The sequence below is a fragment of the Canis lupus genome, chromosome 19, assembly GCF_003254725.2.
Source record: "Canis lupus dingo isolate Sandy chromosome 19, ASM325472v2, whole genome shotgun sequence".
Taxonomy (NCBI): domain Eukaryota; kingdom Metazoa; phylum Chordata; class Mammalia; order Carnivora; family Canidae; genus Canis; species Canis lupus.
Genome location: NC_064261.1, coordinates 36,251,972 through 36,274,137, shown reverse-complemented (window position 1 = coordinate 36,274,137; position 22,166 = coordinate 36,251,972). Strand labels below are relative to the sequence as shown.

Genomic DNA, 22,166 nt, shown 5'->3' with positions numbered 1-22,166 from the left:
GCCAGCAGCCAGCAAACACTGGGGGGAGCCCAAGAGGGAGGGGGTTCTCCTTCTGAGCTCCAGAGATTGTATGGCCTGCTGGCACCTTGATTTCAGCCTGGTAAAACAGATTTTAGGTTCCCAGCCTCCAGAACTGTGAGAGCACACATTTCTGTTGTTTTAAGCCACCAGGTCTGTGGTACTTTGTTACAGGAAGCTAACACACCACTCTCGCCATCATCGCACCACTCAAGACAGAGTCCTTGCACGCTTAGAACCCAGCTGCTGACTGTGAAAGCCACACATGTCCCACTCCCACCACCTGACCTCTAGACGCAGCTCAAGTCAGGCTCCCCAGAGAAGGCTCAGGGTGCTTGTGACTCCCACCCCCAAAACACCATCAGGAGGAGAGACTGTGAGACTGTGCCTTGGAGAGCAGCCCGCTTGCTCCTCACCTTGCTGGGAGAGGCAGTCACTGCCCCAGTAACGGAATCTAGCTGATTTAAAAATCAAAGATTAATCAGGGTTACAACATGAGACTAAAACATTTGCTAAACAAAGCTCTTCCCAAGTGACTTTTTTCTTTCTCAAATAATGGTTTCAATTTCCAGAAGGCAATGAATGTGGTTCACTTCCTCCCTATTTTGCATGGTAAACATACTGAACATCAAAGATGGGCTTTTACAACTGGAACAAGGAGTCCTGGCTGAAGGCGAGCGTAGTATTAAGACCTAACTGGAAAATGCCCAAGGAAGCAGAGGGCATATGTGACCTGGAGGCATGGCTGGAGACCTTTGTTTTCCAGGCCAAGGTTCAGATAGAAACTGATTTTGTGGTGATGACAAACCACAATCTAATACCTGGTCAGCGACCTGGGTGAATGAGTCAGGTTCGCAGGCAGGAAACCCGCCTCATGGATTTGGCATTAACCAGCCAAACAGCCACATTTTGGAAGGGAAAGGCTCTGTCCCTTGCCTCCAGCTGGCTCGCACACTGAGATGACCCAACTCCTGGGAACATCACTCCTGGGGACTCAGTAAGGGACAAGAGGAGATACGGAGAGATAACCCATAAGAACAGAGTAGGGAAAAACTCCACAAAACTCAACCCACAAGAACAGAGTAGGGAAAAACTCAACTCAACTCTGTTGTTCCTGCTCTGGGCTCTGTCGCTGGCTCTCCTGTGAGGAACACGCCTCCCCTCACAGAAAGTCTTGCTGGCACTGTCCTAATTCGTAGCCTCCCCAGGGAGCACAGCACAACCCAGGCCAGTCCAGGAAGAGCCACCCCTGAGAATCTGACCTTGGATACAGGGACGACAAAGAAGAGAGGATGCCGGAAGCTAACGTCACCTTGAGGGTAGAGCCCGAGCAGGCTGGCCACAAACTTCTTCCCCTAGATCAAGCCTGGTTCTTTAGCCTTTCTGGCTCTGGGAGCTACTCCTTATCCTTCCAGAAACTATCTTTTTCTTCTGAATAAGTCAGGATCAGGTTTTGTGGCTTGCAGTCAAGGAATGTTGGCACAGCCACCAAAAAAGGTTTCCAGGCCCAGCCTGCTTTTCCAAGTCCCTCATCCCCAGGTCTCAGTCCTGGCACCCCACTGGCATCAGTTACAGAACTAATATAATACAGATGCCCAGGGCCTCATCTCCAAAGATTTTGACATAAATGGAGAGGGGCATGGCTTCACACTCCACACATGATTCTGTGTTCGGGGTTGACAACTACCACCTGTCATAACACTTCACAGTCAAACCTATACATTCACCATCATTAGGACCCATGGCACCAGTGCCACTTGCACTCCCATGCTCCTCACATTGCCTCCCCTGCCTGCAACACACACCATGGCTGTGTTGACTGAGATTGAGTATTCACTGCTCTGCAAATGGAGGCTGGGGTCCAGATTTTTTAAAAAAGGAATGTAGGGGTGCCTGACTGGCTCCGTTGGCTAAGCATCCAACTTGTGATTTCCAATTGGGTCATGATCTCATGGTTCATGAGATCAAGCCTTGTGTGAGGCTCCACACTCACCGGGGCGTCTGCCTGAGTTTCTCTCCCTATCCCTCTGCCACCCCCCAGCACCAGCCTACTCATGCTTTCTCTCTCTGTAAAATAAATGAATTTTAAAAATCTTAAAAATAAATAAAAATAGAGTATATGAGGGGCGTCTAGATGGCTCAGTCAGTTAAGCTTCCAACTCCTGATCTCAGCTCAGGTCTTAATCTCAGGGTCATGAGTTCAAGCCCCAGATCGCACTCCACATCCAGTGTTAAAAATAAACAAAGAAACAGTAATGTAAAGTTTCTTGAAGGCCAAGTGTCCTAGAACAACTCCTACCTGTTACAACTACACAACAAACTTTCATAGTTCTTATTACAAATGGTGAGTTTAGCCATTCCCAGCTCATCTTTTTCTGTTCTATTTGAGTTAAAGAATCCCCTCCAAGTGTCCTAGATGAGGGCTTCTCAGACTTTTGACGTGCATAGCAATCACAGGTCTTGTTTACAATACAGATGGTAATTCAGTTGGTATGAGTGCAGCACAAAACTCGGTATTTTACATTTTCCCAGTTGATGTTGATGCTGCAAATCCATATACCACGGTGTGATTATCAGGACTGCAGATAATACCTCTGGGTGGAGTGAAGTCCACTTAATTACTCTATTAAAAATTCTGGAGCCCAGAACTGGCTTACTTCTAAAAGAGCCACTACCCCCATCCTTCATCAAGAGCATTTTACAGCATCTTTCTATAAAGTTTCACGTCTATATCTTGATGCCCCAACTAGAGGAATACCAAGCTCCTTGAAGGGGAAAATCAGTCAGTATCTTGATCTCTGAAGTCCAAATGATATCATGCATATTTTAGGCTTTCATACATACTTGATGGATCAACCACCAAAATGAAACTCAAAGGCCTGCTGGAGGAACAGGGGAAAGTCAGTCCAGGAAGGCTTCCCAGAGGAAGTGGGCCTTCCAAGAGATTTGGTAGTCACGAAACCCCAAATCCAAGAAGGAACACAGCCTGCTTCTACGGAAGTTTCCTTTATGCTCTGGAAAACAACCTTCAGTCACCAAGGCCTCCCACTTGCCTCCTCAGTAGAGACAAACTTGAACTTGAAAAACTGTGACAACCATCAGCTATCCTCTAAATAAACAAAATATGCAGCTGTCATCTCAACACGATATTTAATCCTTCAGAATTGTAGCATATAAAAAGCAAATCCATAAATTTCCCAGAAAGCTTTGTTTCTGGTGAGTTTATCATGTCCTCCAAAGAATAATAATACATAAAGTCAAAGACCAAATGACTTCAGCTCTGCCCAAACATCCTGTGTATGATGTTTTATTTCTAAGGTAATTTGGATTTTTTTCCCCCTTCACTAGAGAAAGAAGATGGCTTTTCTCTATAAGTTCAATGAACCTCGTTGCTCCCAACTGGGCCTGACTCCCATTTCTGCATGCCTTTGGTTTCATAGCCAGTTAGACATTTCAGAAGTACAATAGCAACCTGACACTGCAGCCTTGCCTCCTGATCCCCATCTGTCAGATTCTGGGAACGCCACTGCTCTCCAAGTATACAGCCACCCTCGAGATGTGCAAAGCAGTATGATGAGACATCTCAAAAGCCTCTGGCTGCCTGAATGCCTCTTATACACATAGGAAGTATAAATAGGAAATTTTGTCAAGTTTTTCAATTGGCAGAAACCCTCATGTCAGAAAATGGTAAAGTTTGTTAGCCCAAGACATCTCTCTCATTCAGACTTGTTTTCAGCACAGGGTTTGGTGCTCCCTCCTCGCTTTTTCCACTTGGAGCTGGTGAGGAAGGTTCCAGGAAGCAGCAAAGCAGCCTAGACATTCATCATTTCACCAAACATTTATCCAGTGCCTACTAAGTGCCAGGCTATGAGGAAAAAGAGCCACCAAAAAGGATAATAATTAGAAAATCAATCCACTACAGTCTTCCTCTTTGACAACCAAGGTATCCAAGTTTCCAAAACTCCAGATGGTGTGACCCAAACCTATACATTCCCAATTCCCCAAATGAGAATCTAAAGTGTAATGAAAATTCCGTGGTGCCCTGGGGCTTAATAAACTTCCTATTTGCGGAGTGCTTCACATGAGCGTCAGTTAACGGGAAGTGAATCAATGAATGGCTGGGCCAAGGGTGTAGTTCTTGGAAGGTGAGACTTATCAGAGATAAGGTTCTAGAGACTGGGCCTGTCTTGAAAGAAATAACTAAGGTAGGCCATATGTTTACCTTGGGGCCCCCTTATCAGTGTTCAGGGAATGCATTAGTTTTCAAATGTTACATATAAAATAATACAAACTTAGTGGCTTAAAACAAGTCTATTTATTAGCTCACAGTTCTGGGGATCAGAACTCCAGACATAACATGGCTGGGACCTCTGCTCAGGCTCTCAAGTTAGTGGCCAGCCTGAGTTTTCTTCTGGAGATTCTTAGGGGAAATCCTCAGGAAAACCTGAGCTCATTTGGGTCCCCATTACCTTACTGGTTCTTAGCTCCTCTGGGCTACCTACATTACCTACAATGGGTCCCCTCAAATTCCAAAGCCAGTGTGGAGAATTTCCTGCTCATCAAACTCCTTTACCAAACCTCTTTGAGTCTCTGACCTTCCCTATCTCTGACCTCTAGACCCAGATTTAAAGGGTCATGTGAAAAAAACAAAAAACAAAAAACAAAAAACAGAAAAACAAAAAAAAAATAAAAAAATAAAGGGTCATGTGACTTAATTAAGCCCACAAGGAAAATCTCTCTATTTTAAGGTCAACTACTTTGGGACCTTAATTACTTCTACAAAATCCCTTCATGGCAACACCTCAACTGAGTAAGTGGAGCAAGTGCATAGACACCAAGGTCTGGGAATTTCCAGAGCCATCTGCAATTTCTGCCTACCTAGACAGGGAAGGAGAGGAAAAAGGCAGATAAAGCCACAGTGACTTCCCAAGGATCATAGTTGATGTGGTTTCCATCCTTCCCAGGAACAGCAGCCAGTGTCAGGGGATTTCAATCTTTGAACCCACAAAAGAGCCCACAGCCACTACATCCCCAGCCCCTAAGTAGGGAAGGTTGAAAAAACATGAGCGTGCAACGTCCCTGGTCTCATGGAGCTCCAAGAATAGTTGGGAGACCACATCTATGCCTCCACCTGAGAAACGTCTGAGATGGCTCATCATTTGTAGCAAGATCAGTGTAGGAGGCTTCAGGGAAGAAATGAGGACTTGAAATTGTGAAGAACAAGCAGACTATCGCACAACAGAGACAGAGCTACTCACTCAGCAACGTGGAGCTGCCTCCTGACTTGAGCCCAAGCAATGCTGGGCAGTTGGACCCTTTGTGCCAGGAAAACACGAGAAGCTGAGAGTTAGTCCCTGGCCGAGGAGATCTGCAACGGAAGCAAGACTTGACAAACCCAAGAGCCAGAGGTCTAACGGCAGGAAGAATTAACTGGCAGCAGCTGCTTTACCAGGACTGTGGCCCAATGAAGGGCTTTCCCTTTTTCAATCTGGAGTACCACTTTACTCGTTAATACCCTCCAGTGACTTCCAAGGAGAAATGTCAAGCCACTTAGCTATGGTCTTACCTGAAACTAGCTGTGTGGTGGCTGATTGGGCCACAGGCTGAGCTGGTGATCCAGTAAAGAAGATGTATACAGTTTAGTGGCCCCTTTTCATCACTTACTAAAGCCTGGCTTTCACGACAGTTGTCTAGCTGGAGAGGTCAAGCAATCCAGCTCCCGGGCCAAAAGCTGATCACCTAAACCTTCGTACCAGGCGGTTCCTGCGCCCTGTGCCCCTGGGGCGAGAAGCCTCATGGCTCAGACAGGAGGGAGATGACTACTGGTGTGTGCAATTTCAGGGGAAAGAGAAACATATGGGTTGAATTTTTTTTTTAATTTTTTTTTTATTTATTTGTGATAGTCACAGAGAGAGAGAGAGAATGAGGCAGAGACACAGGCAGAGGGAGAAGCAGGCTCCATGCACCGGGAGCCCGACGTGGGATTCGATCCCGGGTCTCCAGGATCGCGCCCTGGGCCAAAGGCAGGCGCCAAACCGCTGCGCCACCCAGGGATCCCAAATATTTTTTTTAAATATTACCCCCACCACGTTCTCTTCCCATAACCCTGAGTACCCCCCGCCCCCCTGTTAACAGGTGGCAAAAGGGCCTCCTAAGAATTCATTGTGAAAGTTCTCTCGCTGCATTAACGTCTTGTTAAATAGGGTTTAACAAGGACAGTTAAACATGAGCCTAATCACTTTTATTCCATGGTTACCTCCAGCAGGTACATACGGTGAAAGCTGGTACTTGAGGCTTGATTAACACAGATGCTGTCTTAGCTCAGGGGAGAGAAAATCTTAAGTGCCCTCCATGATGGCCTGACTTTCTGGGAGGCTGGGAGGAATCAGATTCCTTTCAAAGAGAGCATCTTTAGGTTCAGACTGACCAAAAGCATTGTGAGGTATGATCCACTTTTATAGGAGCGCATGCCCAGGGGTAAACAATATCCCTTCCCACTTCCAAGCTGAGGCTCCTTTGCTCCTTTATGCGGCCTGCAGGTACTCATCGAATATCTACTGTGCACAGTGACTATGCTGGGATGGAGGTACAGTGTCGAGCAAACTTAGGGAGAGCTCTTGCCCTCAGGGAATTAGAAGAAAGACATCAATCAAATAATCTCGCAACTCAACTTGTAAAGAGAAAAATTAGGGGGGAAAAAGTACAGAAGAAAAGAGATAGCTAAAATTCTGACCGTGAGTCTTGCTTGTTGCAAGGGAAGTTTAATCAAGCCTGGGAGGATGGGCCAGGTTTCCAAGGAGCAGATCCGAAGATGTTAACTCTATGAGGGGGGCACGTGAGGAAGCAGACAGAGCACCGAGGAAGGCAGAAAAGCATCTTGGCCAGGGGAAAGGATATACACCCAGGCCAGGTGGTGGGATGGAGCCTGACCACAAGCCATTGTAGGAACTGAAGGGGGTCTGGAGGGTGAAGCAGTTAGGGGGTTTTGTGGACTGAATCATGTCCCTCCAAAATACCTACGTTGAAACCCTAACCTCCACTGTGATTGTTTTTTTTTTTTTTTTCCACTGTGATTGTATATGGAAATGGGACCTTCAGGGATGTAACAAAGTTACATGAGGTCCTAAGGCTGGGGCCCTAATCCAACAGGATGGGTGTCTTTATAAGAAGAAGAGATACTAGAGGTGTCTCTGTCTGTGTCTCTCTGTGCACGCACACAGAGGAACAGCCAAGGGAGGACTCAGTGAGGAGGCAGCTGTTTGCAAACCAAAGAAGTCTCACGAGGAACCAACCCTACCAGCACTTCGATGTCAGAATTGTAAGCTTCTGGAACTGTGAAAACAATCCTATCTGCTGTTCAAGCCACTCAGTCTGTGGTGCCTTGTTATGACAGCCATGCTGACTAACAGAAGGGGAGAAGTGCCCTCAATAAAGTTGGAGAAGTAGGTGCCCATGAGGGGCCTTATGTTAAGGATTTTGAATCTTTTTTTTTTTTTTTAATTTTTATTTTTTTATGATAGTCACAGAGAGAGAGAGAGAGAGGCAGAGACACAGGCAGAGGGAGAAGCAGGCTCCATGCACCGGGAGCCCGACGTGGGATTCGATCCCGGGTCTCCAGGATCGCGCCCTGGGCCAAAGGCAGGTGCTAAACCACTGCGCCACCCAGGGATCCCATGGATTTTGATCCTTGATGTAAGGGCCATGGAAAGCCACTCAGAGGTCTGGATTTGATGGGGCTGGGGCTGAGGGCGGCGGTGCGATCCGGGACAAGGGCCATTCCTCCAGTGATGACGGAGGCATCGGGGTCTCTCACCTGGAGAGCAAGGCCGGAAACAAAGCAGGAGAGGCATTCCAGAACCTCATGCTCTTCCAAGTTCAAGGTTCAACTATAAAATCCATTTGGCACCTTAGAAGCATTTTTTTTCTGTATGTATATTTTTTATTGGAGTTCGATTTGCCAACATATAGTATAACACCCAGGGCTCATCCCGTCAAGTGCCCTCCTCTTGCAAAGGAAGGTGCTCACCAGAGAGAGGGCCGAGGTGAGGCTGAACACTTACCTGCTCGCAGGACCTCAGAGCAGCAGTGATGATCAGTCTTTCCTCCAGTGTGAAGAAGGCAAGGGGTAGAGGTGGAGAGTCAGTCGGGTTGTGGACAGAAGGAAGAGGCAGTGAGAGATGACAGTGTCATCCAAGTGGCAGATCAGGGGACGCTGGCTAGTGGGGCAGGGGGAGATCCTTGGCTCCTAATTCAATATTCCTCCTCTGTGCTGTCTCCACTCACAAATGGCTGTTATTCTGAGTGCTTTTAGCATTAATAAGCTGGATACTTTGCCCGACTGAGGCTTCTGCTGCCTTGTTACACTTTGGCAGCCCCCGTGAGGCATGCAACTAAGACAGATGGACAGCCAAGCTAATGAATGGGGACTGGGATTCCAATATCCCCTTCCACGGGAACTATGCATCTCTCCAACAGAGAAATGAAATCTTTGAGACAGCCTGATTATAAAAATAAAGCGGCATTATTATATTTGTCTGCCAGGCTGATCACAGGACACTTGCGATTTACGACAGATATCACGAAGAGAAAAATACACATGAAATACTATTTATTACAGCCACATCTACACCAATAAATTCTCTTCCAGAGTAGAGACGGTAACCTGAATACTTGAGGTAAAACTTTCTCCTGCAATATCCAAACATTTGAGTCAAAATAATATCTTACTTTTAAAAAGTCACTAAGTTAATTTTGGCACTATCTCTCCGTGAGACCGCACTGGGATGGGCCTTCACGACAAAGAAATAGCTTTTGATAAGAAATTTCATCGCACCATGATTGTAAGACTAGTTTTTAAACTTATCAGGAAAAAGCAACTACACTTGACCCCTAAACAATGCAGAGGTTAGGGATGCCAACTCCTACACACTCAGAAATCTGCATTCAACTTCGGACTCCCCCAAAACTGAACTAATAGCCTCCTTTATCCAGAAGGTTACTAATAGCAACCATTGGTTAACTCACATTTTATGTTATATGTATTAAACTCTGTATTTTTGGGCAGCTCCAGTGGTGCAGCGGTTTGGCGCTGCCGGAACCCCGGGGTGTGATCCTGGGGACCCGGGATCGAGTCCCGCATCGGGCTCCCTGCATGGAGCCTGCTTCTCCCTCTGCCTGTGTCTCTGCCTCTCTCTCTCTCTGTCTCTATAAATAGATTTTTTTTAAAAACTGTATTTTTGAAACAAAGTAAGCTACAGAAAAGGAAACATTATTAAGAAAATCATAAAGAAGGGAAAACATACAGTACTGTACCATATTTACTGAAAAAAATCCACATGGAAATAGACCTGCGCGGTTCAAACCTGTGTTGTTCAAGGGTCAACTGTACCCAAAATCCGTTTGGCATCTTAGAAGCATTTTTTCCTATACGTATTTTTTTTTTATTGGAGTTCAGTTTGCCAACATATAGTATAACACCCAGGGCTCATCTCGTCAAGTGTCCCCCTCTTAGAAGCATTTTAAGGCATCCGTTTCCGTGTAATCAGTTGGTATACACTAGGGTATAGGGACTGATTTTTCAATTACTTATATTTGGGGGGTATGGTCTACACACAAGTTGCACAGCTTCATCAAGTCAGAGACAGGGGAGCTGGAGAAACACATGAATCACATGGCAAGCCACTGACAAAAGAAGGTCTGGCCAAATTAGACCAGTTAATCCTGAAAGAATAGAAAATTGACAAGAATGATGCCAAGAGATGCGCTTCGCTGAGGGTGATTTAAATAGCAAAGAATTCGGAGAAGCCCTTGGGAGAAAGCTCTCTTTCCCATCTTGCTGAGAAAATCGAACACAAAGGCGATCACATAATTTTGTCAGAAAAATTATGCCCTCAAAAAAGCCACGTTTGTTTCATTCTGGAAAAATTATTATGAGAATTAACATCTAATTATAAGCTATGTTTCATAAAATAGAAGACAAATTTCTTTTCATGATTTTTCCTTTTGTTTTTCACGATGAAGTCTCAATCAAACCTCTTTCCACATGAAATTTGGGACTCAATTTTAAGGAGCCAACTTTCATAGTTCTTTTTAGGTACCGACCATCTTCAGATAAAGAGGACCCACTGTCACCATCTCAGCTGCTCCCCATCACCCCCCGCCCTTTCTGACTTGCACATACAGAAGACATGACTTGACCTCCAAAGCTGGGTTCTGAAACCCAGAGGATGCGATTCTTAGCTCCTCCTTTCTGCTTCTCCCTGGCCATCTAAACACACATCAACCTTTTTAGAGTCCATCATAGCAGCAACCCCTAATCTTTTTTCCACCCAGATACACACGATGATGTCACCATTCAAGATATTCTCTTATGAGCACCCCAAGGTGACATTGCAATTCCTGCCCCTACATTTGACTCAGCCTTTCCCTGACTCAGGAGAGCAAATCAAAGTGCAAAGGGGTGTGATTATTATAGAGTTCTGAGTCTTATATGATATTTCTTTAATTTTGCAATTTCATAATTATCTATAAAACTTCCTATATGACTATAGTTGAAAGCCAATCCTGCCTACAGATCTTTAGGAGGTAACTGTAACCTAGTCCCAACTGCCTATTCTCTTTAAAGTTACTACTTAAAATTATACTTCTTTTAACCTATTCTGTAGTTCCACTTTGAGTGGGTGACATTTGACAGCAGGCCACATGTGCAACAGATACCAACATGGGAGCCTGAGGACCCAGATGCCACATGCAGTGTGAATAACTCCATGATTATAATGGAAGGTCTGGGAAAACCTTTGGAAAGGAAAGTTTATTTTGCATATCCTTAACATCCAAGGAATAAAGAGCCAAATGCAGCAGTTCCTCTTCTCCAAACCAATAATCTCTGTTGGGCATTAGGCAAGTATTACCATGGCTGTATTAGCCATAACCTTGCAAAAGGAAACAAGCCTGGTACTGGTTTCTCACCGAACTGACTAGAGGCAAGAGACACTCACGCTTTCCAGAATGTGCACTTTTACATTATTATTGTTTTTCCTGCAAACTGCTTGAGAGCCAGGAGGAGTCCCTGCATCTTTTCTCTCACTGATTTCCAAGTTTCTTTTCATGATTCAGCCCAGCACCTCGACCAGACTGAGGCACAACAGCAAAAGATGCAGGAAGAAAAATTAATATTTTCTACATAGACTCCCTCAATTGAGTAGATTTATGAATTTTGCTTGTTATGCAGAAGTTAGCATTTTTAACAATGAAGGGGGAAAAATCCTTAATTGTTTTTTTATTGCCTCAAGAGCTCCAAAGACATCTTGTGCTATGTCGTCATTTACATTTCACATTAAATGCAAAATATGTTTGAAATGAGCAAATATTTGCTTTAATTTGATACATCTGTTAACAGAAATGCTAAAAAGAGAGCTAAATCACTATACTAAATTCAGCGATTTGTAAACAACTTATAGATGCAGTTGTTCTGGGTTAAAAATGCCCCAAAGCCTAAATTTTATGAAAGCCACAAAGTAAATTGCATTGTATTAATCTGATAGAGGCAGGCCATGATTTCTTCCTCTTCACTCCATTAATTTATTTCCTAACTTGAGTTAATTAGTGAGGTTCCTATTTTTAAAAGCTCTTTGAAATTCACAGGGAGAGGGGGACATTTGCAAGAACCGCTTTGAAAACCCACTGCAGAGGAAATGAGCTAAAATATAAGCGGTAAATTCCCCTAAGACATTATCATACATTGAGCACCTGATTGCCAGCCAACAATCTTCACGCCTGGGAAACCAGTGAGCGATTAATACATACTTGTTATAAGAAAGGAGAGAACTAGAAGGAAAGAAAGAGAGCAGCAGGGAGAACAAACTCATTCCAAGCAATTGCTAACTGGATGAGATGATCCCCAAGATCCTATTCATCTCTAAGTAAAAGTCTGTGGCTTTCCAATCTGATGCTACAAAATGAAGACTGACTGCCACTTGGAATAATACCCACCGGGGGGAAATACAAAACAAAAAACACTATTCAGAGAAATAATAATAATTAAAAAAAAAAAAACACAGAGATTGGTCCAACAGAGAACAAAGATATATCAATTATTTTTCCTTGATCAAGTGAAATCTTCATGCCTAAATTAGAGTGAGAGAGAGTGCGCTGTGCTCGGCAAAGGGGGGAGGGGGATTCATTTACACTAAAGTATAAATTACTGCTAAAAGATCCAGATATGCCTAAGGGTATATGGGGGAAGAGAGAACTAGCCTTTCAATGGATGTTCAAGCCAACCTAATATCCACTCCTTCCTGGAATACTCTGGGCAGCAGGAGGTGGGTGACAGGGGGGTTGGGTGCCTTTTCCAAATCCCCGGATGTTGACACCTGCTACAGACTCCTTACACCAACTTCCACAAAGGCTGGCCCTAGGAGGCAGCAACACCACCAATCTAATCCGGGTAGCACCTTCCTTGTCCAAGTCCTGTTTTGTTTCATTTTCCCTTGAACATGAGCCTGTGCAAGCCCCTGAGAGCCTCTCACTTCCAGGCCCTGAGAAGCCAGGTCAGAATGTAGGACCTATACTTACTTGAAGGACATCTTTTCTTTTCTAAGCCTCAAATTCCTCTTCTTTGAAGTGGAAATAGAAACCACCTAGCACAGCTCCTGATGCAGAATAGGCAACCAGAAATTGCAAGCTCGCTCCTCTCATTTCACCCAGACGCAGAAAGGTCAAGTCAGCTGTACAGACACAGCAGAGCCAGGGGCAGCGCTGGGACAAGACCAGGTTCTTCCCCTCCCTCTTCATGCACCTTCAAATTTTTCTTTCATATCAACCCTCTGGCCCTGAAACCTGTTACTCCAGTTTCCCACACCAAAACAAACAGCACCATGATTTATTCCTTTTCCCCGATGCCACACTGGCAAGGGCCCTGGGGGACTGTGGGCTCCTTCCTCCCTGACACACAGAAGGACCCAACTTTACTTGCACTACAACGGAAGTTTGGAAAGCAAACAGCTTTCTCCGCCCAGAATCGACTATTTCGGATGATCGATCAAGTCCCAGGAATCCGGGACAGCAGAGTTTCTGGATCAAATAGGCGGGCAGTCCCTGCCACACTTCCCAGTTCTGGTGAGGACCAGACCCACCGCAGCAGAAACCCAAGCAAGCACCCCGGGGCGTGGGTCTGGGAGCTCCAGTTTCTTAAGACTTGGGAAGTCACTGTGGGGGGAAGGCAGCTGCAGCCCGGGGAGTGCAAGCCCCAGACAGCCTTGCTCCTCCAAGGAGCAGAAAAATGGGAACAAAATCGAATTGCCTGAGAAACAGGCTCCTGGGAAAAGATGAAAAGATGGGCCAGATAAGAATGTTCCCTTTTATCTCCACAGACCTTGGTCCTTGCCGGAGGACTTTCACCTCCCCTACATTACCTAATTTGACCCTCACGTTTCTCAGTCTATTTAGCTCCGTTCTACTCCAGGTATTGTGTGGCTTGCCAGAGTCCCAGAGCTGCTTTTCTGGAATACACGCACACGCGGATTCCTGGCCCTGGGCTCTTCTCACTGTAACCCAGGTTCCCAAAACATAGAAAAGAAACATCCAGAGGTTCAGATCAATGCCTCTTCAGGCTCAACAAAGGGGGCTGTGCACTCTGAAGGCAAGATTTCTGGTTACGGGGAGCACAGGCAGCCGCTGGGTGGGGCAGGAGGAGGCCAGCTCCGAGATCGCACCCCCCGCCCCCCAGGACTCACTCAGGAAGATAATGATCTGCCTCCTGGAGGTCCTGCTCTCCTCGCTCTCTGACTTCTTCAGCTGCGGTGGCTGCCCCTTCCTGGCCAGCGTGCCCTGGTTGCTCCTCATGAGCACCTGCATCATGTTCCAGCACATGAAGGCCACGGAGACCAGGACCAAGAGGTAGATGATGAAGGCGCTGAAGATGCTGGACCGGAAGACAGTCCAGCGGCTGGAGAGGTTGGTACAGATGGACATGTTGGAGGTCTCGGGGCGCTCGTGGTGCCGGGTGCGGGTGCGGTTGCAGGAGAGACCCGCGTGGTTGGGCACGTGCACCAGGGGGTACTCGACTCCCATGGCGAAAAGCAAGGGCAACGCCACCAGGGTGGAGGTGACCCAGACAAAGGCGATGAGCAGCTTCACCTGGCAGGGCCCCGACAGGGCCTTATACCTGAAGGGGTGGCAGATGGCCACATAGCGCTCGAAGCTGAGCGTCAGCACGTGCAGCAGGGTGGCGTAGCTGCAGGCCTCAAAGAGGAAAGTGTGGATCTTACAGGACAGGGCATAGCTGGGCGTGGTCAGGGGGTTCCAGATGATGCTGTAGAACTCCATGGGCATGCCAACGAGGAAGACCAGGATGTCCGAGCAAGCCAGGCTCACCATGTGGTCCGTCACCTCCTTCTGCAGGTAGCCTTTCTTCTGCAGCACCTGGGTGACGCGGATGGTGACACTATTCCCCAGAATGCCCACCACGAAGATGGTCAGGTACACCAGGATGAGGGTGATTTTGATCCAGGTGGCCACCTCGAACTCGGGCACGTGGGTGTGATCGATGACGGAGGAGCAGTCACTGCCGGGGCCCCGGGGTGAAGCCATGAGGGCGGCGGCCACCAGGTCCGCGGCCCCTTCCTGCCCCGCGCAGAGGCCAAAGCTCCTGCGACCCGCCCGGTGCGCGCCGCGGGGCCTCCTCACCCGCGCTCACCTGGAAAAAGTGACTTGGACTTTCTGGTGCTTTCAGGGAGACTTCCTGGAGCGGCCGGGGGCGGAGTCGGGGGCGGGGGTGCGCGCGGGGGGGAGGGCGCGGGAGGGAGGGCCGCAGCCGCCGCCGCCCCGCCCGGGGCCCGCCGCGCCCCCCGCCCCCGCCCCCGCCCCCGCCCCCGCCCCCGGGTTAATCGTTAACCTCCGCGCCCTGCTCCGCGGCGCCGCTGCGGCCCCGGCCCGGCCCGGCCAGCGGGTTGGACCCCGCGCGCTCGCACCCCCGCCGCCCCGCGCGCACCCCGGGGCGCCCCGGACCTGCCGCCGGGCCTGCCCTCCCCCGCCCCGCTGTCCCCCCAACGGCGCGCCCCCGGGGGTCCCCGGGCTCCCGAAGTCCGCCCCCAGGAGCCCCGCCCCTGGTCCACCCCGACCCCGGGGGCCCCGCTGGGGGCGCGGGCCCGGACCCGCAGCGGCCGCGGGGAGACTTGAACCCGGAGCAGGCGACGGGCGAGGATGTCACCCTCCTCCGGGAGGCCCCTGGTGGGAGACGCCTCCTTGCGCAGGGACCTGCGACCAAGACATCGAGGCCACCCCAAGAGGGACACTGAGTAAAAATGGCACGAAGCATCAGGTCATGTTTCCTCCCTTCAGAGAGAGAGAGAGAGAGAGAGGAAAACCTTTAATGGGCCCGTTTCAGCTTCTAATTCCAAAATCCTAGGCAATGGAGGCAGAGCAGAGGCCTGTCCTAGGCACTGTGGAGCGGTCAGCACCTACGTGACCCCCACCCCCACCCCAACAGTGATAGCCTAAACTTCCTCCAGGCATCCCAAACGTCCTATTTGGGCGGGGGAAGGGGGTACAAAATCACCCCAGGGGGAGAACCACCACCTTGAAGGAAGAAAATAGATCTCCTTTATGTGTCCACCCTAAGGGCCTAGCTGAGGCCCTGTCCTAAACCATCCTTAAAACATCACAGCGACCGCCCTATGATGTGATTGCTTTAAAGATGAAAAAACTGGGGTGTCCAGAGGATAGGTGCTTCCCCAAGACCATAAGAGAGTCAGCGGGGAACTTGAAAATTAGCCCAAATCTATCAAACCCTGAGTCTACGCTCCTAACAGGGAGGAAATTCTGGAAGCAGGATAGGGCTACAGAAATGATTCAGTCCTGAATGATGCACGTAGAGATACAGGGATTGTGTTTTCTGAACCCAAACCTGGACACACAGTCTGTGGATCTCAGCAAATGTTTGATTTTGACACTGTCTCAGAAAAAAAAAAAAAAAGAAGCTGTATGGCCACTGGATCCTTACAATTAATATAATATTCTTATTTTGTCCGTTTGTGCTCTCTGCATTAAATTACAAATTCCAAAACCAAGATCTCTCTTTTCTCCTTCTCCACAGCTCCTCCAATAGTAGGTTTTGCCAAGCCACCCCTCCACATGTGCTATTTGACTTACTTGCTGGCTGGGAAACTCTTAACTCATTTCCTAATTACTGCACTGTGCTGAGCTAAAAGCCTTAAAGCTGTCCCACAAAACACATAGGGTAAGTACGGACTCGGAGTTTTCATGACTGCCCATCAGAGTCCTAAATGGACTGCTTTGCTAGAGGTGCTGGTTGTTGGCTATCCCAGAGAGCCTAGTAAGTTCTAAGAAGAACCTTGCCGCCACCAGCAGCAGCAGCAGATACCCTCATCCTCAGCCCTGGGCACTTCTTTCTTCTCGATAGAAAACAAGCTGGGAACCTCACAAGGATTCCAGCTGTAGATCCTTCCTTTTTTTTTTTTTTTTTTAATTTTACTTTATTCATGAGAGACACAGAGGAAGAGACATAGGCAGAGGGAGAAGCATGCTCCCTGTGGGGAGCTGGATGCAGGACTTGATCCTGGGGCCCCAGATCACGCCCTGAGGCATCAACACCCTGAGGCATCACACCCTGAGGCAAACGTGGATGCTCAACCAGAGACCCTGTAGACCCTTCCTTTGAAATGCTCCTCCTGGTTATTCTCTGAGCCCCTGTTCCGAGCAAGGCATTCTCACATAATTCATTTCTTTCAATCCTCATGAGGCTAGAAGGAGGATATTATTATACGATGATGAAATGATTGACGATCAGGAGACTTAAGTGATCTACTAGAGTCAGAAGCAGGATTCGAACTCAGGTCGGCAGGGCACTACAACTCTTTCCACTCAGAAATGCTCTCTCTGTGTGCAGCACCAGACTGTGGCAGGCTAGACAGGGGCATGTTAGGGAAAGGAATTTTTTTTCTTCTCTCCCCAGTTGCAGCATGGGAATTTGTTTTCTTCTCTCTCAGTCATCCCACAACATATTTGTTAATTGCAATTCGTTCTGCTTATACAAGATTTCCATTATTTGTCCAATTTCTTTCATCAAAAATTTCGTTCCCAAAGTGTGAACAAAGATTACAAATGCATGGCCAAACAGTGAGAATCAAGCTAATTAAAATTTGGGCCTTACAGTGCAGATGGAAACATGCAATTTGAACCAAGGTCCAGGAGAATTAAATTTTCATTTCACCTTTGCTTTTCCTAAGACCAATTAATAACTGTTTAATGTGCTCTCACTTGTTGATAACAGACTGGTGTAACACCTGGCCTGGATCTATGTAATCTAGATTTTTTTTTATTAGCATATTGTATAGAGAAAAAAAAAAGAAAAGGAATAGAAAGTGAGACAAAAGAATACTTTAGGTAACTTTTGATATCATCTCTACTCAGGGTCACTCTAGGGTCTTCAGAAATTTATACTCACATTTTACACATTCTAGGTGGCCTTTGAGGTCATGTAGGCTGGTGGCTTTCACGTGGTTTTTTTGGCACTAAATCTCATTTTTAAAATGAAATCTTACAGTGGCACTCAAAGTAAATACATAAACATATACACACACATGCACATTTATGCATACAATATATATTGTACTTTTATAAATTTAAATTTATTTCAGATGTTCAAATTGTTAACATTGACTCAATCAACATTTTATTCTCTGAAAAGTGAGTAACATCTTGTTTAGAAAGGTTAATGGTGTAATCACCATGACTATTCTAAGCTACAATGAAAACTTCAGGGACACCTGGGTGGTTCAGTGGTAGAGCATCTGCCTTTGGCTCAGGTCATGATCCCAGGGTCCTGGAATCAAGTCTCGCATCAGGCTCCCTAGAGGGAGCCTGCTTCTCCCTCTGCCTATGTCTCTGCCTCTCTCTGTGTGTCTCTCATGAATAAATAAATAAATAAAACATTTTTTTAAAATAGACCTCAGCTGTCTAGTATGGTAGCTACGGGCCATACATAGCTAGCTAGCTACACTTGAAATATGGCTAGTCCCAACTGAGATATATTGCAAGTATAGAATACACACCAAATATTGAAGACTTTATATGTGAAAAAGAATGTAAATTTGTTTTTATAAATTGACTTCATGTTGAAGTGATACAATGGCTATAGCGGATTAAATAAAATATATTATTAAAAATAATTTCATATCTTTTTTTTTTTGCTTTTTTAATGTGGCTACTAGGATATTTTATATTGTATTTGTCTTGCATTTGTGCCTAACAGGATATTTCTATCGAACAGTGATACTATAAACAGATAATGAAACAAAAGAGACAGTCCAAGAAAAAACCCAAATACTTACAGGAATTTTGTTCATGATAATGGTGGCAATTAAAATCAATAGGGAAATAAAGATTGTCCAATAACTCTTACTGCGATAATAGGTTGGCCATCTTGAAAAAAGAAAGAAAGTTGGGTACCTACCTCCATACTGTATTATAATAGAAATTCCAGGTGAGTCAAAGATTAAAGTCTTTGGATTTTAATCATTAAGGAAAGCATTAAATGATAGAATAAGGCACTAGAGAATTTTTAAAAACTAAGCTGGATTTTAATCTTATGACATAACTCCCAGAATCTATAAAGAAAGAGGTTGATAAACCTTATTTCATAAAAATTAAGTTCTGCAAAGCAAGAAACACTGTAGCCAAAGGTAAGTGACAGATTTCAACAGATTTTTCTTTAAAAACTTGGTTAGCTGGTTCTAAAATTTTAAATATTAAGAGCCAAAAATGAGCAGGATACTCTTAGGAGGTAAGAAGACTTGCTCTGCCCAATATCAAGATGTATTATAAAGCTATAGTTTATAAGGCAGTATAGTTTTTTTTTTTTAAGGCAGTATAGTTTTGACATGATGATAGACAAAGAAAAGAATGATACAGAAGACATAGCATAGAAATAAATCCATATGTATACAAAGAAGATTTATGACAGAGATGAAAAGGGCAGTGCAGAAGAGATGGTCTTTTCTATTGGTGTAGTAGTTGCCTCACTCTGAAGACAGACAGTGAAGGAATGCCCTAATTTGTAGCATTTGTCAATATTCATAGTGCAAATACTCCCAGCATGGCTTATTTCAAGCTACCCAAACGTTAAAAATCTCACAAAATTCCTGAAATTTTAGAACAATCAACTCTCATGAGTTCCAGGACACCACTCAGTAAATGCCATTTGAGACAATTGAGTATCCATTTGGTAAAATTCATTAAGAAAGAAGACAGACAACCCAATTTAGAAAAAATGAGCCAAAGAGATAAATAGGCACTTCACAAAGAGGAATCCAGATGGACAATAAACAATGAATAGCTATCCAACCTCTTTAGCAGTCAGGGAAATGCAAACTAAAACCACAATTAAATACAACTACACACCTACCAGACTGACTAACATTCACAGATGACCAGTACCATCTGTCATGAAGCTGCAAAGTAATGGTAACTTGGACATTGCAAGAGTCAGTTGGTGCAACCACTTAGGAAAAAAGTTTGGCAGGGCCTACTAAAGTTACATGTATTCCCAGAAATTCCACTTCTTGGGATTTACCCTACAGCTCATGTCACCAAAATGCATATACAAGTACGTATATAGCAACATTGTCAGTAATTACCCCAGCCTAAAAAAACACTTAAATGTCTATCTGTAGAAGAATAGATAGCAAAATGCAGCATATTTATATAAAGAGCTACTATATAGCCATGAAAATAGATACACTGTTGCTACAAAAAGAATGTGGTTGAATCTAGCAACTATAACAATGCATAAAAGAAGCAAGACAAAAAAATAATTATGCCCATTTATGTAATGTTTAGACATAGATGAAAGAATAATATTGAGAAAAATTATACATTATATGGGGATACATATTATGAAGCAATTCATTAAGCAAAAATGTCATTTCCATGAAGAGATAGAGGTCACCTCTTGTGAGATGGGGAGGTACATGACCTGGAAAGGATCTATGGAATGGAGGTGAGAACTTCCCAGTGCTGACAATATTTATTTCATTTTTTTTAAAGCTGTAATTATTTATTTGAAAGAGAGAGAAAGCATACAAGCAGGAGGAGCAGAAGAAGAATGAGAAGGAGAATCTCAAGCAGACTCTACTCTGAGCCGGGAACCCAACTTGAGGCCCAATCCCATGACCCTGAGATCACAACCTGACTGAAACCAAGAATCAGACACTCAGCCAACTGTGCCACCCGGACACCCCAATATCTATTTCTTAACCTGGGTAGGAATTACATGATAGTAATTGCATCATGCTTTGCTTTATGATTTTTATTATGCAGTTATTTATGTCTTATGTACTTTGTGAGTGGTATATTTCATAATATTGTAAAATGAAATGTTTTAAAAAGGAAGAATACACACACAGCCAGTTGGGTAAGTTCAGTCAACCTGCACAGCCAGTTGCGCAGCCATTCTGCTGCAGCCAGAACACTCTCAAGTGATAATAATAGTAACAAGTTGCATGATTAAACACCTACTGTGACCAGAAACCATGCTTATTCAATGCTCAAAATAATCATGCAAGTTGACTGTCATTATTCCTATGTAATGTAAATGTCTGTAAATCACCCATCACATGCCTCCTTTCCAGCCTACCTGGACTTTGGACTTGGTCTATGGCTACAGCCTGTATCTTTACAGCCTGAATGTCTTTCATTCCTTACAGTGCTCAATATCTAGATGGGTATAGGAGTAATGACAAGTTGGGCCTTGAGAAGCCATATTATGTAACCTGAAGATTTCCTCCTTCCTTCACCCCTGGACAGCCATCTAGCAAACAGGATCCAGCTTCCTGGACCACAAAAACAATTCTGACAGGGGTTCTATGAAGCGTGTATATCTTTATGGAGGCTTCCAGTTTCACAAATTCAGAGGGTTGAGATACTGTCCATGGAATAGATGAATGCTGTACCACCTCAATACATAGGTGAGCCCTTGCCAAAAGGCTCCAGATTTCTGGGAAATTGTTCTCTCCTTTAAAAACATTTTATGGGGCAGCCCAGGTGGCTCAGCGGTTTAGCACCATCTTCAGCCCAGGTCGTGGTCCTGGAGACCAGGGATTGAGTCCCATCTCTGGCTCCCTGCATGGAGCCTGCTTCTCCCTCTGCCTGTGTGTCTCTACCTCTCTCTCTCTCTCTCTCTCTTTCTGTGTGTGTGTCATGAATAAATGAAATTTTAAAAAAATAATAAAAATAAAAATAAAAACATTTTATGTGTTAGGTTCTGTGAAAGGACTGGCAATACTGATGTGATCTTTGGCCCTCCATCTTGTTCATGTCCTCCCTGGGGGCTATGTGTTTCCAGCCCCTTGGAGATTAATATGCATACATTAGAAATGCCTACCAAGGCCAGAAGCAGAGATGCTTGCTTTGGCCCTCAATAAATTTGTTGAAGATAAAATAGTCTTTCCCCTTTCTGACACACAGATGGCACCACAAGATCTAACTAAAGGGAAGCTGTTGATTTGATGGGTGCAAGCCCTCTGATCTCACTACAGTGCCCTTCTTGTGTGTCCCATAGCTCTATAAAATCTGTGGACGGAGGTCCAGACTTCGTGAATAGTGCCGCCTGGGTTGTCGCCCACCCAATCCTCCCTGTCAGTAAGTTATCTTGAATAAAATAAAACTGTGTAAACTCTACAGAATCAGCTGCTTCATGTTCTGGTCTCAAAGAGCCTTCTCAGTTTGGGGGATACTTTTTACTGCCCCTCCCTCACCTTTTAACAGGTTCCTGTTCTTCTCCCATCTAGAAAAAGTGATGAAGAAAAGAAAAATAGTCCCACTGGTTTGGGTAAGCCAATGAGTTATGGTTTTAGTTTAGTACATACCTTTTCTCTTCCTTTAACGTGGATATTTTGAGCTCCTTAGATTGGGCTCCTTATCTATAAGGGAGTCTCCCTGTTACCTGTTAGACTCTTCATCCCTGGGAGGTGGGAGAGAGTGGCCATTCAATCAAGAACCATCCAGAGGGTACTTGTAGTCATCCCCTTTTCTCCATGCCCTATGTTTTTGCACGGTTGCTAGAGGCCAGTGCAGACTAAAAACATCTACCACCTGGACTGCTCCTAGCTGCATTCTCTGCACATTGCACA

At 45.4% G+C, this 22,166-nt stretch overlaps 1 protein-coding gene and 1 long non-coding RNA gene across 2 annotated transcripts in view; one reads left to right on the top strand and one right to left on the bottom strand.

Moving 5' to 3' along the window:
• The window catches only part of GPR39 (G protein-coupled receptor 39), a 201,755-nt gene extending 187,148 nt beyond the window's left edge, over window positions 1-14,607 (bottom strand). Inside the window, exon 1 of the mRNA XM_025430114.3 lies at window positions 13,752-14,607. Coding sequence (XP_025285899.1) covers window positions 13,752-14,607 — 856 coding nt within the window. The remainder of the gene's footprint in view (window positions 1-13,751) is intronic.
• A 467-nt stretch (window positions 14,608-15,074) lies between these two features.
• Window positions 15,075-21,707, top strand: LOC112648527 (uncharacterized). Its single transcript, XR_003129104.3, has 3 exons — window positions 15,075-15,337; window positions 16,112-16,255; window positions 20,083-21,707. It is a non-coding gene; the product is annotated as an uncharacterized LOC112648527 (long non-coding RNA).
• The last annotated feature ends 459 nt before the right edge of the window (window positions 21,708-22,166 follow it).